We start from the raw sequence: 13,490 nt of genomic DNA, 5'->3' as shown, positions 1-13,490 counted from the left end.
TCATGTCCTAATAGAGTAATGCATTTTAGTGTTCATGTTTATACTTAGTTGTTTTTAATGTTTGCTCAAATTTGGCAAAAGAAAGATTAATTGCTGATATTGTTGAAAAGTTCAATAAAGGTGATGTTATACAGGTGCTTTAGAAATGCCAAGTGATTGTGAGTATGACTTGTTAGTGTTAGACACAACCCTGTGGAATGAAATCCTCACTAAATGCACAGAACAGGTGCAGCATGAAGAGCAGTAATGTACATTTCTCCCACTGACATAAGAACAGCCATACTGGGTCAGATTAGTGGTCCATTTCACCCAGTATCCTGTCCTCCAACAGTGGCCCGTGCCAGATGCTTCAGAGGGAATGAACAGAACAGGACAATTTACTGAGTGATCCATCCCTGTCAGCCAGTCCCAGCTTCTGGCAGTCAGAGGTTTAGGGACACCCAGAGCATGGGGTTGTGTCCCTGTCCACTTTGGCTATTAGCCATTGATGGACCTATCCTCCCTGAATTTATCTAATTCTTTTTTGAACCCAGTTATACTTTTGGCCTTCACAACATCCCCTTGCAATGAGTTCCACAACTTCACTGTGCATTATGTGAAGAAGTACTTTCTCTTGTTTGTTTTAAACCTGTTGCCTATTAATTTAATTGGGTGACCTCTGGTTCTTGTGTTACATGAAAGGGTAAATAAGACTTCCTGATTCATTTTCTCCATGCCATTCATGATTTTATACATCTCTATCATATCCCCCCGAGTCATCTCTTTTCTAAGTTGAACAGTTCCAGTCTTTTTAATCTCTCCTTATATGGAAGCTGTTCTGTACCCCTAATAATTTTTGTTGCCCTTCTCTATACTTTTTCCAATTCTAAAATATCTTTTTTGAGACGGGGCAACCACATCTGCACGCAGTATTAAAGGTGTGGGCACACCACGGATTTATATAGTGGCAATATGATATTTTCTTCTTATTTATCCCTTTCCTAATGGTTCCTAACACTCTGTTTTCTTTTTTGACTGCCACAGCACATTGAACAGATGTTTTCAGAGAATTATCCACAATGACCCCAAGATCTCTTTTTTATGTACAGTTGGGATTATGTTTTCCAATGTGCATTACTTTCCACTTTTCAACACTTAATGTCATTTCCCATTTTGTTCCACAGTCACCCAGTGTTGTGAGAGCCCTCTGTAACTCTTTGCAGTCTGTGTTGGACCTAACTATCTTGAGTAATTTTGTATCATCTGCAACCTTTGCCATCTCACTGTTTACCCCTTTTTCCAGGTCATTTATGAATATGTTGAACAACCCTGGTTCCAGCATAACTCCTTGGGGGTCACCGCTAATTACCTTTCTCCACTGTGAAAATTAACCATTTATGCCTACTCTTTGCTTCCTATCTTTTAACCAGTTACTGATATATGAGAGGACCTTCCCTCTTATCCCATGACATCTTACATTGCTTAAGAGCCTTTGGTGAGATCCTTGTCAAAAGTTTTCTGAAAATCCAGGTACACTACATCTACTGGATCACCCTTGTCTGCATTTGTTGATCCCCTCAAAGACTTCTAATAGATTAGTGAGGCATGATTCCCTTTATGAAAGCCATGTTGGCTCTTCCCCAATTAATCACATTCATCTATGTGTCTGATAATTCTGTTCTTTACTGTAGCTTCAACCAATTTGCCAGGTACTGAAGTTAGGCTTACTGGCCTGTAATTGCTAGATTGCCTCTGGAGCCTTTTAAAAAAATCGGTGTTACATTAGCTATCCTCCAGTTATCTAGTACAGAGGTTGATTTCCAGTGATAGGTTACACACCATAGTTCAGTAGTTCTGCAATTTCATATTTGAGTTTTTTCAGAACTCTTGAGTGAACACCATCTGGGCCTGGTGACTTATTACTGTTTAATTTAACAATTTGTTCCAAAGCCTCCTCTCTTGCCACCGTGGTCTGGGACATTCCTCAGATTTGTCACCTAAGAAGAATGTCTCAGGTGTGAGAATCTCCCTCACACCCTTGGCAGTGAAGACTGATGCAAAGAATTCATTTAGCTTCTCCACAATGGCCTTGTCTTCCTTGAGTGCTCCTTTAGCGTCTCTGTCATCCAGTGGCCCCACCGGTTGTTTGGCCGCCTTCCTGCTTCTAATGGACTTAAAAAAAATTGCAGTTAGCTTCTGTATCTTTTCCTAGTAGCTCTTCAAATTCTTTTTTAACCTGCCTAGCTAGACTTTTACACTTGACTTGCCAGAGTTTTTGTTCCTTTCTATTTTCCTCAGTAGGATTTGACCTCCAATTTTTAAAATACCTATTTTTTTCCCCTCTAACTGCCTTTTTTAACCCCTGCTCATGTGCTTCATCCTTGACCTGGATGGTCCATTAATCCCTGGGGTCCATTCAATTCTTGGCCACTGCTGATGCTTCTAATAAGGCAGCCAATTAGTGCCAAGTGTAGCGATGGTTTTAGTGAAGTCTGAGACCTGTAAAAAAAGTTTTTCAGTTGTTTCTAATTTGTACACATTTGTATACAGTTCTCCAAAATTACAGATCCTGACAGGACCATGAAAGAGCATGTGCCAGGCTAGCGGCTGCTTGGGTTGTCGGACATTTGAGGACCCCACAGACAACTTCAGCAGGTCACAACCCAGTTCTCCTTCCTGTAGTGGAATCAGCCAAGGCCCCAGCAATGTTAAGGCTGGCCCTGGATCCAAGAACCGTTAGGAACCTAGATGAAGCTCATTAATTTATTTACTCAGACCACTAGCACTCCTTGCTAATGCAAATCATCCTCAGCAGTTGAGTTTACACTGAAATGAACCGGGCTCAAATAGTTCACATCCAATTAGCTCGGTTGCTATGTCCTTTTGCTTCTAGGACCATAGGAAAGGGCTGCGGGTTGCTGACCCTGGATCACAGGCCAGAACCCTATTAGCATCTGCTGCTGCTCCAGCGTCCTCGCAGCCCGCCTGCTGCACCAGGAGGTGACTACATCGTCTGTGCTTATGCACCTAACTTCACCGGCTTCCTCCTGTTGGTTGCGGTTGCGGTTGCGTCCGTCCCGGCTGCTGCAGAGCGCAGCCAGCTACTGCACACCAACTTCGCGAGCCTCCAGCGGCACAGCCCTCCACGCAGGCATAAGCCCGGCCCCACCCCAGGATCTCCCTCCTGCGGCTGCTCAGTGGAGGACAGAGCCGCCAATCACTCGGTGTCCCCGCCCCGGTCCCGGTCCCAGCCCCAGCCCACTCTACGCCAGCTTCCTTCAGCCAGCCGGGCGCTGCAGTAACTCGCCAAGTCGTCTCCTGCCTTTAAGCAACAGCTGCAGGTAGGTCCGCGACGAGAGCCCCACTGCAGGGGCTCGGGGGATGCCACGGGTGAGGGGGAGGCCGGTGCCTGCGCTTGCTCCGGGCTCGTCTCCATTGGCCGCTCCCTGCCGGAGACAGTCCGGGGCGCAGCAGCTCCCCTGTTCCAGCAGGGCAGAGCGGGGACCTGTCGGTCCCCCCTCCCCAGCTGCTGGGGGCGGAGCAAAGAGTCTTTGCAGTCCCGTCTTGGGGGGAATAAGGGCCCGAACCCACCGCGGGTGGGGACAATGGGAAGCTCCCCCTGGACGCTAGCGAGTCAGGATGGAGGCCTGAGTTCGCTTTGACTCGCGGCAGCTTCCACAGAAAGGCAGGAGCTGGGGTGCAGCCGAGCACCGGGGTGCGGGGCGCCCGTGTGCCCCCGGCACATGAGCGCCCCGGACTCCGGAGGTGGGGTCCCTGGGTAGCAGGGAGCCGCCGTGCGCCCCGGTTTACGCGCGTGAGCGCAGCCGGGAGGGACCCACCCAGTCCAATCCTGATGCGCTGCAGGGGATTGGACTGGGTGGAAAGCTGATGTCCCTCATCCTGTGGCTGCTTTGATGTGTCTAATAGAAAGCAACGTAAAATATTCCAGGGGTGCCCGTCCAGCACCGGATGGTATCTGTAGTGCCCGGGCGGGGCCAAATCCTGGCAGGGAGCAGGGTGCCCTCCACTCTCCCTGACTCCCAGGGGAGGGAAAGGTGCGCAGCAGCCTGCAGGACCGAGCCCTAGATTCTTTTCGGAGGCATCGTGAATTCTTACTCATTAACCAAGAAGGGAGGTGAATGTTGATATTTAAATAAACTCTTCTCCCTGAGGCACTGGCACTGTTTCAAAATCTATAATAAAGAAAGTTCATGTGCAAAAAGTTCAAAACCGCCCAAAGTTACTAATGGTACTCTCTGCAGAGCTAACTTTGCCGTTTGGTACACCACTTTTCACGGGGAAGCGTAGGTGCTGCATCTACACTAAACAGAGTGACTCATTGGAATTGAAAGAATATTTACACATAATTTTAAATAGCCAGTAAACAAACCTTTCATTAGCAAAGGGACACTTAAAATGTAGTCAGATGTACAACTGTTAACAGATAACATTTTGTTTTCAATCTTAGCAGCAGAATGGACCCGGCTGCTTTTTGGCTGCATATTTGGGGTGTTCTGTTTGGTAATTATGTAGTAGTTTTAGGGTAATAGCTGCTGCTGTGAATTTTATATGGTTGTAAATTCTAGCAGACAAGATGGAAGGTCACTATGAGTCATCGGTTGCATATGCACACACCCACATCAATGGGCATTACTGAAATGGTTTTGGACGGCAAACCATAGTGGAAATGGAAATATAAGTCTGCAGCAGTTTTTTTGTGTGCCTTAAAAACAAACAAGCAAACAGAATATTCTCCTTTTGAGAAAATATAGTAATACCGCACAGCTGATTGAATAGCTATGGTATCATTTCACCAACTGATTGATATTAATGGCTGAATCAGTGAGATGATTTCAGAGGCACAATAAGGTATTTCCTATTACTACAGTGTTGAGTGCAGTATAAGTACCTAGATAGATAGAATGGGGAGATTTCAGAGTAGCAGCCATGTTAGTCTGTATTCGCAAAAAGAAAAGGAGGACTTGTGGCACCTTAGAGACTAACCAATTTATTTGAGCATAAGCTTTCGTGAGCTACATCGTGCATCCGATGAAGTGAGCTGTAGCTCACGAAAGCTTATGCTCAAATAAATTGGTTAGTCTCTAAGAATGGGGAGAGAAATTATTAACTGCAGAAAGGAGAGCTGATTCAAAATAGAATTACTTTTTTGTAGTCTGCTGAAAACGTACACAGCCCTGGAGAGTACATGGAGTAGACAAGCTCTTTGTCCTTAGAATCTTACAATCTAAGATTAAAGAGAATATATTTGCTTAGGTAAAACATTCCCTGGGGTGAACAGAAAATGTATGTTCCAAATCCCTATGTTTTGTGAGGTATGTGAGATTAATGACAGGGCACCTCCTGTGTGATTTGGCATTACATAGTCTAACAACACATCATCATATATTTTGTGTTTCAAGAAATTAAACTTTTTTTTTTTTAATTCTCATAAAATCACTGACAATGTTGTTACAATTTTTTTCAAATTTTTTTTCAAAAAGCTGTGTGTCCTGAAGACAGGCTTCTCCCAGAGAGGAGACTTCCCCAGAGTCCTGACTGGCTTCATGGGGAGCAGTTCCAGAGCATTGCCCAGGGACTCCGGGACACCCACTCTCCGGGCAGGGCGGCGGGGGGGGCCATCTGTCTCCCCCCCCTTCCCCCTCTCTGGGCTGGGCGGGGCGGGGGGGCATCTGTCCCTCCCCTTCTCCCTCCCTGGGCTGGTGGGGGGGCCTCTCTTTTTTCCCCCTTCCTTCTCCTCTGGGGGCAGGGCCTCTCTTAGGTGACTGGCGGCTGTCCCCACGCCCCTGATCTGCTCGCTGGGGATGGGGCACCTGTGTGCAGCATGGAGCTACCTGGGCCCTTCCCCCGCCCACTGGCTTAGGGCCATGGGAGGAGGAGGGCATCAGCGCACTGTTGCCCCCTGTACCTCTCAACCTTTTGGTCCCCAGGCCGGGCTTCCCAAAGGCATCCTCCCCCTACCTGCGTTCCCAATGAAAACGGGGGAAGGAAAGGGCTGCTCCCACAATTTCCCCGCCCCTCCCCACCCCCCTGTGGGGGAAGTTTTGGACATGAAGTTTTAATGGTTCTGTCACCCACTGAGTGGGCGCTTGGCCTTAGAAAATTACTGAAGTGTCAATCGATAAGTTGATTAAAATTGATCATTTCAATTGAGGTGTTGGACTTGGTGATTTAATTGCCTTGATTTTACTCAATCCATCCTGGTTCTCTCCCCCCGCCCACCAATTCCCCACTCCTGTTAGGATTCTCGACTTGCTCTCGATTGCAGGAGGTATGTGTGGGGAGGGAGGGTTTTTTCCTCCTCTCAACCCCAGCTGGGTGCCCGTCACGCATGGGTGGTGCCCGGCAGGTGGTGCCCGTGGCAGATCAGGTCTCTGAAGCCCTGGGGGGCGGAGGGGCTGATGGGGTTTAATCATCATGGCACCGTCTCTGGCAGGGGGTTGGGCTGCTGGGCAGGGAACAAGAAACCACAAATCGTGCCCCACCCCCCACTGACCTGTCTTGCTCGGTCCGTCTCGACTTTCAGATCAGCTGGAGAGTCCGGAACAGGGTGTGCGGGGAGCCAGAGCCAGGACCCCCGCCCCAGCTCGGCTTCGCTGCTGCTGAATCGGACCCAGTCACAGAGAGGAGCCGACCCCAGCCCAGCGCCTCCAGCAGCGTGTGCGGCCCGAGTGTCGCTGAGAGAGACGATGGGGCCAGCAGCTGGACCTGCTGGGAGCGAAGAGCCGCTGCGGCAGTGCCATGGTGAGGGCCATGGACACCTGGAGACTGGAGGGGAGCCAGGTAATGGGGTGTCGCTGCCTGGGAACAGGCTGGAGAGAGACACTGAGGCTGCCCCACATGGGGCCAGGCTCTCAGTGGCAGCAGCCAGTGCCCAGCAACCCCCCCGTCTGTGGGCAGCAGGGACTGGATCACCCCCAGGGGCTCTCAGGGCACCGATCCCTGGCTCACAGCTGCTGTCTGGCAGACACAGCGGTGGCTGAGGGGCTGTGCAGGGCCCTCCTGGGCTGGGTGTGTCAGACCCCCTGTGACAGCCCTGGCCCATCTCTGCCTGGTTTGTTCTCCCCCCTTCTGCTGTGTATGGCCAGTGTGAGACCCTGGTGTGTGGGGACAGGGGCACTCGGCAGTGTGGGCCCAGCCAGCGCTCGGCAGGGGGCAGAATGGTGGTGGGGGGGCAGTTTGAGCAACTGCCACCAGGACATGCGGGTCCTTATCTCTGTGCCCCTGAGCTCACCAGGCCTCCTGGCAGCCTGGCTGGGAGTGCCCAGGGGAGGGCACTGGGCTGAGGGGAAGGAGGGGCTGTTCTGCCAGCCCCAGCCAGCCTGACCCTCCGGGCTCCTCTCCCAGAGCGTCTGAGGGAAGGAGCAATCGGCAGAGAGTGCATGTTCGAGTCCAGTGGTTCTCAGCCTTTCCAGATGACTGTCCCCCTGTCAGGAGGCTGATTTGTCTTGCACTCTCCTACGTTCCATCTCACTTAAAAACCACTTGCTTCCAAAATCGGACATAAAAATACAAAAGTGTCACAGCCACTATTCCTGAAAAATTGCTGACTCTCTCATTGCTGCGTATTTAATTATGAAATAGATCAATTGGACTATCAACGCTGTACCTTTCCGTGTATAGTCTATCGAGCAGTATAAACGAGTCATTGTCTGTATAAAATTTTAGCTTGTACTGACTTAGTGCTTTTTATGTAGCCTGTCGTAGCACTCGGCAAATCTCTCGATGAATTGATGTGCCCCGTGGAAGACCTCTGCTTACCCCCAGGGGTACACGAACCGGTGGTTGAGAACCACTGTTCTAAGGCAGCTCCAGCCCTGGTGCTGTCGGGGAGACGTGTCCTCGCGGCCCTGCCTGACGGGTCTTTCTGTTTCAGACCCTCATCATAACTGCAGGAAATGTAACTACAAGAAATATACAATTGTGCTCGCAGTTGCCCTCGCAATCATGTTGTTAGTTCTCATCATTGTCCTGGCAGGTGAGTTCTCACCCTTCCCTTCCCCCTCTCTGCACATCCCATTTCCCCTGGAGCCACCACAGTCAGTCTCTCCTCCTGGCCTGTCTGGCTTCTGCCCCTGAGACAGAGGATTCCTGGGGGATGTTCCTCCAAGACCCCCCTCCTGCTCCCTCCAAGACCCCTGCATCTGGGCACTCTCTGTGTCGGGACTGAAATTAGCTCCCCCCAGCCCATCTCTGAGCACTTTGAGTCCAAGTCACTGTTGCCAGGCCCCAGACACGGTCACTGATACCCGTGCAGAGTGGGGGTGATTGAGGGTGCAGGGCAGCAATGAGCTGGGCCCTCTGCCTGCAGCGTGTCACCCTGAGGTGCCAGCCCAGCCTTCCTGCATTGCCGGGTCGTGCCCAGTGCTGGGCAGGTGCTGGCGTGTCACTGAAAGGAGCCGTGGAACGCAGTACCGACAGCTCCGTTAACGCAGCGTGAAACCCACCCCTTGGTGACCTCGGCAGGGCAGGGTCTCGTCACGCTATTGACGTCCCCGCCTGCACAGACAGCGTGTGCGAGTGCAGATGGCAGCTGTTTGTGGTGACCGTGAACCTGGCTGGCTGCGCTGGACAGGCCGGGCAGCGGGCGTTCAGTGTCCTGAAGGGAAGGGAGTTTGTTCCCCTCTTCATCTCAACCTGCCTCTCCAGGGAAGCAAAGCGCAGAGCAGGGGGAGGGGGCAGCAGTCCAGGCTAGCAGAACTCCTTGGGGTACTAGACCTGGCAAATCATGTTGAAGTTAATCTCCTACCCATTAATTATTGCCCCCCTGCTGGCCCCCTGGTAACTGTCCCCTCCCTCGGCAGCTCTCTGCCCACCCCGTGTTGTAACGCTGAGCTTGGGCCCAGCTCTCTGTCCTGGGCTTCATGGCATGAGCTGCTTGTCAGCTGCATCCCTGTTGAATGTGAACCCGAGAGAGGGAGAACAGAGTCAGATAACCCCCCTCTGGGGCTGGATTCCCAGCGTCCTCCTGGCTCCCTCATGGCCTTTGAGTACCCACCCTGGTTCGAGGTGTTCCAGAAGCCTGGGGCGCAGGGGCTGGTCTCCCCATGTTCTCCTCGGTGGCGGGTCTCACTCACACCATGTGTCGCTGTCTCATTCTCAGTGTGGAGACCTCAGCTTCCGTCAGCAGATCTGGGCCCCCCTGCTGGCCCTGCGTGCCCAGACGGCTGGATCAGATACCGAGGGAAATGCTACTATTTCTCTGAGGCCGAAAGGAACTGGACCTACAGCCTGACCTACTGCTCTGCGCTCAGCGCCTCCCTGGCTGAGATCAACAGTGAGCAGGAAATGGTGAGAGATGCTCGAATTGCAACGTTCTGGTCTTGGCTCAGCAGCTGCTGCAGGAGAACCTGGGCTCGAGGAGCAGCCCTGAGGAAATGAGCTTCCAGTTGCTGAATGCCAGGCCTGGCTGGCTGGCCCGGGGCACCTCCAGTGTCCGTGTCTGACTGTGGGGATCACTCCCTGTCAGCCCTCTCAAAAGGAGACCGCCCCTCTCTCGGGCTAGGCTGGCTTGAGTGTCTTCTGGGTGGCATGGGGCCAAAGGGGTACTGAGATCCCAGATTGACTTGAAGAGCCAGTGCTCTTGGGTAGCCAGATGAGGATGGGGGGGCTCCTCTTAGCCCTGGCCCCTTCTGGCTGAGGATTTGGTGGCTCTTCTCTCATCCCTGGCCCTTCCCAGCATCCCTTATTGAGCTCAGCTGGGCTCTTTCCTTCCCCTTCCCCTGTGATGGGGAGGGGAGCTCAGCCGTTCTGTAAGGCGAGGCTTTGACACAGAATGTGGCCTTCTATGGAGAGGTGCGGGGGCAGCTTAGACCCAGCAGCACCCAAGAGCTGCTCCAGCCCAGGGCAGTTCGGTGTGAGGGGGAGCTGGGTTTGGGATGGGAAAGTTAATACTGAATTACCCGGAGCTGGGCGAGAGGGAGGCGAAAATCCCCAGCCGTTCCCTGAAAACAGAGCCCTTCAGTGTATCCCTGTGAGTCTCTGGTGCACAGAGCCTGTGCTCTGACCCCACCTCTCCCTCTGCTGTTTTTAGGCTTTCCTGCTGCGCTATAAAGGCAGATTTGACCACTGGATTGGCCTCCGGAGGGACCCTGGGCAGCTCTGGAAATGGGCCAATGGCACCAAATTCAACAACCTGTAAGTCCTCTGTGAATTCCCTGGGCTTTGGGTCCCTGGCGTCTGAGATAGCGAGTTCAGCCGACTCACCAGTCAGTGCTCTGTACTCTGTGTATTAGTGATGGGTGGAAGCAAGTGTTGTCTGCTGGCAGACTGGCCAAAGCTTTCAGATCTGTCTGGCTTTAGTGGGGCCATCTGAGTTAAAGACGCCTGATAGTCACCAATGCTGAGTGCCTGGGGCTGCCATGAGAAGTGGGGTACAGTAGAGACGGCCCAGACGACATCCCAAGAGGGATTTCAGTGGGATGTGGGTGGGATCAAATAACCAAACCCCAGTTGAGCCGATAGCAGGGTTTGACCCTGGACCATCAGCACTGAAAGAACGGCAGAGTAGGTCACGCTAGCCGGGGACTGGCACTACATGTCCAGGAAAGCCTAAAGTAGAGTAAAAATCTTAAACGAATCCAACTGTATCCTAGCGTCTCTCAGAATAGAAATTCCACGCTTGAAGAATAAGAATCTAGCAGCAGGAATATACTACTGACCAGGGTAGGGACTGTGAAATTCAGAGATTAGAGAGGCTACAAAAGCAGAAAACCCAATAATAATGGGGGTTTTCAACTATCCCTATATTGTCTGGTAACATGTCCCCTCTGGATGGGATGCAGAGATGCGATTTTTAGACACCATCAGTGACTGCTAATGTGACGCCAATTTACCCAAACTGGGTAAACAGGCATCTCAGTGGGGTGTTAACCCTGAAATCTGCCACCCTGTGGGCACCCACCCCAGCAGAAGGCTCTGGGTGCATCATTGCCATCCCATCAGAGCTCTTTCTGGGGTGATGCTGGGGGGGGAGCCACCCACAGCCATCTGCTCAGGTGGCTGTGGGCTGGGTTCTCCCTTCTCTGGGACAGATCTCACCCCGAGCCAGAGGCTGGTGGCCTGAGGCCAGGGAGATCCCGGCCTGCCCAAAGAGTAGTGCTGGGCCTCCTCCCAGTCCAGCACATGCCTACTGTGAGTAGCCAGGGTGGGACCATGGGGGAGGATGTGCCTGTGGGCCTGGACCCCACCCTGTTCCCAGGTGGGAAGCGCTGGCCTCCAGCTCTCACGGGAAGCTCTGTGTGAGTGGCTGGGGTCACCCCATGGCCGCCGGGTTTGTGCTGCTGGCATTTCACTCCAGCCGCCCCCTGCAATACAGCCTGTCCTGCCAGGCCTCTGGCCTGAGAGCTGATGTAAACTGTCCAGGGAGCCCTGGACCCAGCTCTTCTGTGCGGCGTTACTGCTGCTCCTCGCCACGCTGAGAGTCACCTGGAACCTGCGCCCGGGGCAGTTTGGGTGGGTTGGGCCTGCAGGGGCCCATCCAGACCCAGCTGGGTGTGCGGAGGGGTAGGAACTGGGTTAATACCCACCCGGCATAAATGCTCCATGGAGGTCAGTTGATCTTCGAACCTTTCCTGGCCTTGCTGCCCCACTGCCCCCTTTCTAGCTGGGGCCTGTGGCAGGTGCAGGAAGGGGAATCGTGAGGGGCTGTGAGTGCAGCAGGTCCCTGCACTGTGCGAGAGCGTCTCTCCCTGCCTGTGACTGATCGGAAATGTCCAACTCCTGCCTGACACCAGCTCCCTGGCTTCTCTCTTGCAGGTTTGTGATAGGAGGAGGAGGTGACTGCGCGTATCTGAATGATGTGAATGGGGTCAGCAGCTTGCGATGCACCAGTGAGAGACCCTGGATCTGCACCAAACCCGATGCATTTACACAGGCACAGGAGGCTGCCGTGGTAGGGGGCTCATAAGGAGAGTACTGTGGAATTAGTCCCGGAAAAGCCGGACTGATCTCTTTACAAGATCACATCTGAGCAATTCCGGAATATCGGGGAATGCTCTGCGTATCACTGGGCAGAGCACTGTGGACTCAGGTGAAAACCAGGGATGCTATTTGCACATCTTGTCCCCCCACCCGTTGCACCTCTTTTTCTGCCAGTGGAATGGCTCAAATCCAGCCTTTCCAACCTCCCTCAGCTGGACCAGGAACTCTGCCTAACTGAGCCAAGGCACCAGCCTCAGCTTTCACTGCCCTGACATTCCCCCACAGAAGCTTTTTACTATAGAAAATTATCTATGCAATCTTTTAAAAATATTCATCATTCCCATTCTGTGGTCTGGAATAGAGCTGAGGGGGGATGTTCTCCATTCCCCCCCTCGCCCCAAGAAACTTTTTAACAAGATTTTTTTATGGGTCAGTTTTTGGGGTGTTTTGAAAATCCAATTGATTTTGAAGTTTGCAGGTTTACACCACCAGTTCCTGGTTTTTGTTGCCAGATATTGCTTTGGATGAAAGAATGAACGTTTAAAACTGGTTTTAATTTTCCATTTTTAGTTTTAAGAACGCTGCACCTGCCAAGGGAGTAGAACCCCTGTTACACTCCTCATGGGACACCTAGGGCCTGGAAAGTAGGAGTAAGAGGAGAAATGTCTGTTCTCTCCCTTCCTGGAGCCCAGGGGGTTTGAAAAGGGCAGGGAGGGGGTCGGTGTGACACAGACAGACCAGGTGCCAGGTCATGCCAAAGTCCCCATGTCTGCTATAGATGCTTTGTAGCTTAGTTGAGTATATATGTTCACCTGCTTTAGCCTTGTAAATAATTCTTATTTCCTTTTTAATAAAGTGTCATATAATAAGACTGGCTACGTGCGCTGTCTTTGGTGTGACGTCTAAGGTGCAGTTCACATGGGGTGTCTGGACCTGTGGGACTGGGAGTAACCTGAATACTGTTGTGATTCTGAGTGCAAGAGACCATCTGTCTCTCAAAGGCAGGCTCACCTGGGTTGCGAGACAGATCGGAGTACCCAAGGGGACTGCATGGCTAGGCTGTTAGGATGCCGGAGGAGGTTACCCTGCATGTTTGGTTGGTGAAATCTATGTCTAGAATTCTCAACCAGTTTGGATTTGTGCCCTGGTTCCCAGCAGTCTGCCCTGAGGTTGGCGCGCACTCTCTCAAGACACTGCAGACAGCGCTATTGCACGGCCTTGGCTCCAGTTCCCTCCTTCTAGGAGAGAGGAGCTGAGCCTGCCCAGAGATGGAGTTTGGGGGAAAGACGTATGTGACCCAGGGACCCCTTGGTGCCAAGTGGCAGGCAGCACAGAAGGCTTTACAGGAATCCCCTGAGTCTGATCTTTACATCAGTAGTTTTAAATCAGACATAAAAAATACAGAAGCGTCACAGCCACGATCACTGAAACGGCTGACTTTCTCATTGTTACTATATAATAAAATAAATCAATGGAATGATAAATATTGTACTTCCATTTCAGTGTATAGGATATAGAGCAGTGTAAACAAGTCACTATCTGAAATTTTAGTTTGTACTGACTTCGCTAGT

The 13,490-nt window shown here is 51.8% G+C and overlaps 2 protein-coding genes across 4 annotated transcripts in view; both read left to right on the top strand.

Annotated features, from left to right (window-relative positions):
• LOC119567769 overlaps positions 1-13,490 on the top strand; it is an 81,594-nt gene that overhangs the window by 31,620 nt on the left and 36,484 nt on the right. The window lies entirely within an intron of this gene.
• LOC119567771 (C-type lectin domain family 2 member D) lies at positions 3,167-12,788 on the top strand. 2 transcript variants are annotated; one of them, XM_043528293.1, is made up of 6 exons: positions 3,167-3,320; positions 6,524-6,741; positions 7,874-7,975; positions 9,101-9,288; positions 10,031-10,134; positions 11,755-12,788. In XM_043528293.1, the coding sequence occupies exons 2-6, from the start codon at positions 6,687-6,689 to the stop codon at positions 11,903-11,905; spliced, it is 600 nt and encodes a 199-aa protein (XP_043384228.1). In that variant the 5' UTR covers positions 3,167-3,320; positions 6,524-6,686; the 3' UTR covers positions 11,906-12,788. The 2 variants fall into 2 exon arrangements, with proteins under 2 accessions (XP_043384228.1, XP_037771001.1); XM_037915073.2 differs by having other exon boundaries at positions 3,224-3,320; positions 6,524-6,780.

The sequence above is a fragment of the Chelonia mydas genome, chromosome 14 (genome assembly GCF_015237465.2).
Source record: "Chelonia mydas isolate rCheMyd1 chromosome 14, rCheMyd1.pri.v2, whole genome shotgun sequence".
NCBI lineage: Eukaryota > Metazoa > Chordata > Testudines > Cheloniidae > Chelonia > Chelonia mydas.
Note: the sequence above shows the minus strand (reverse complement) of the source record. Positions and strands in the feature narration are given on the sequence as shown.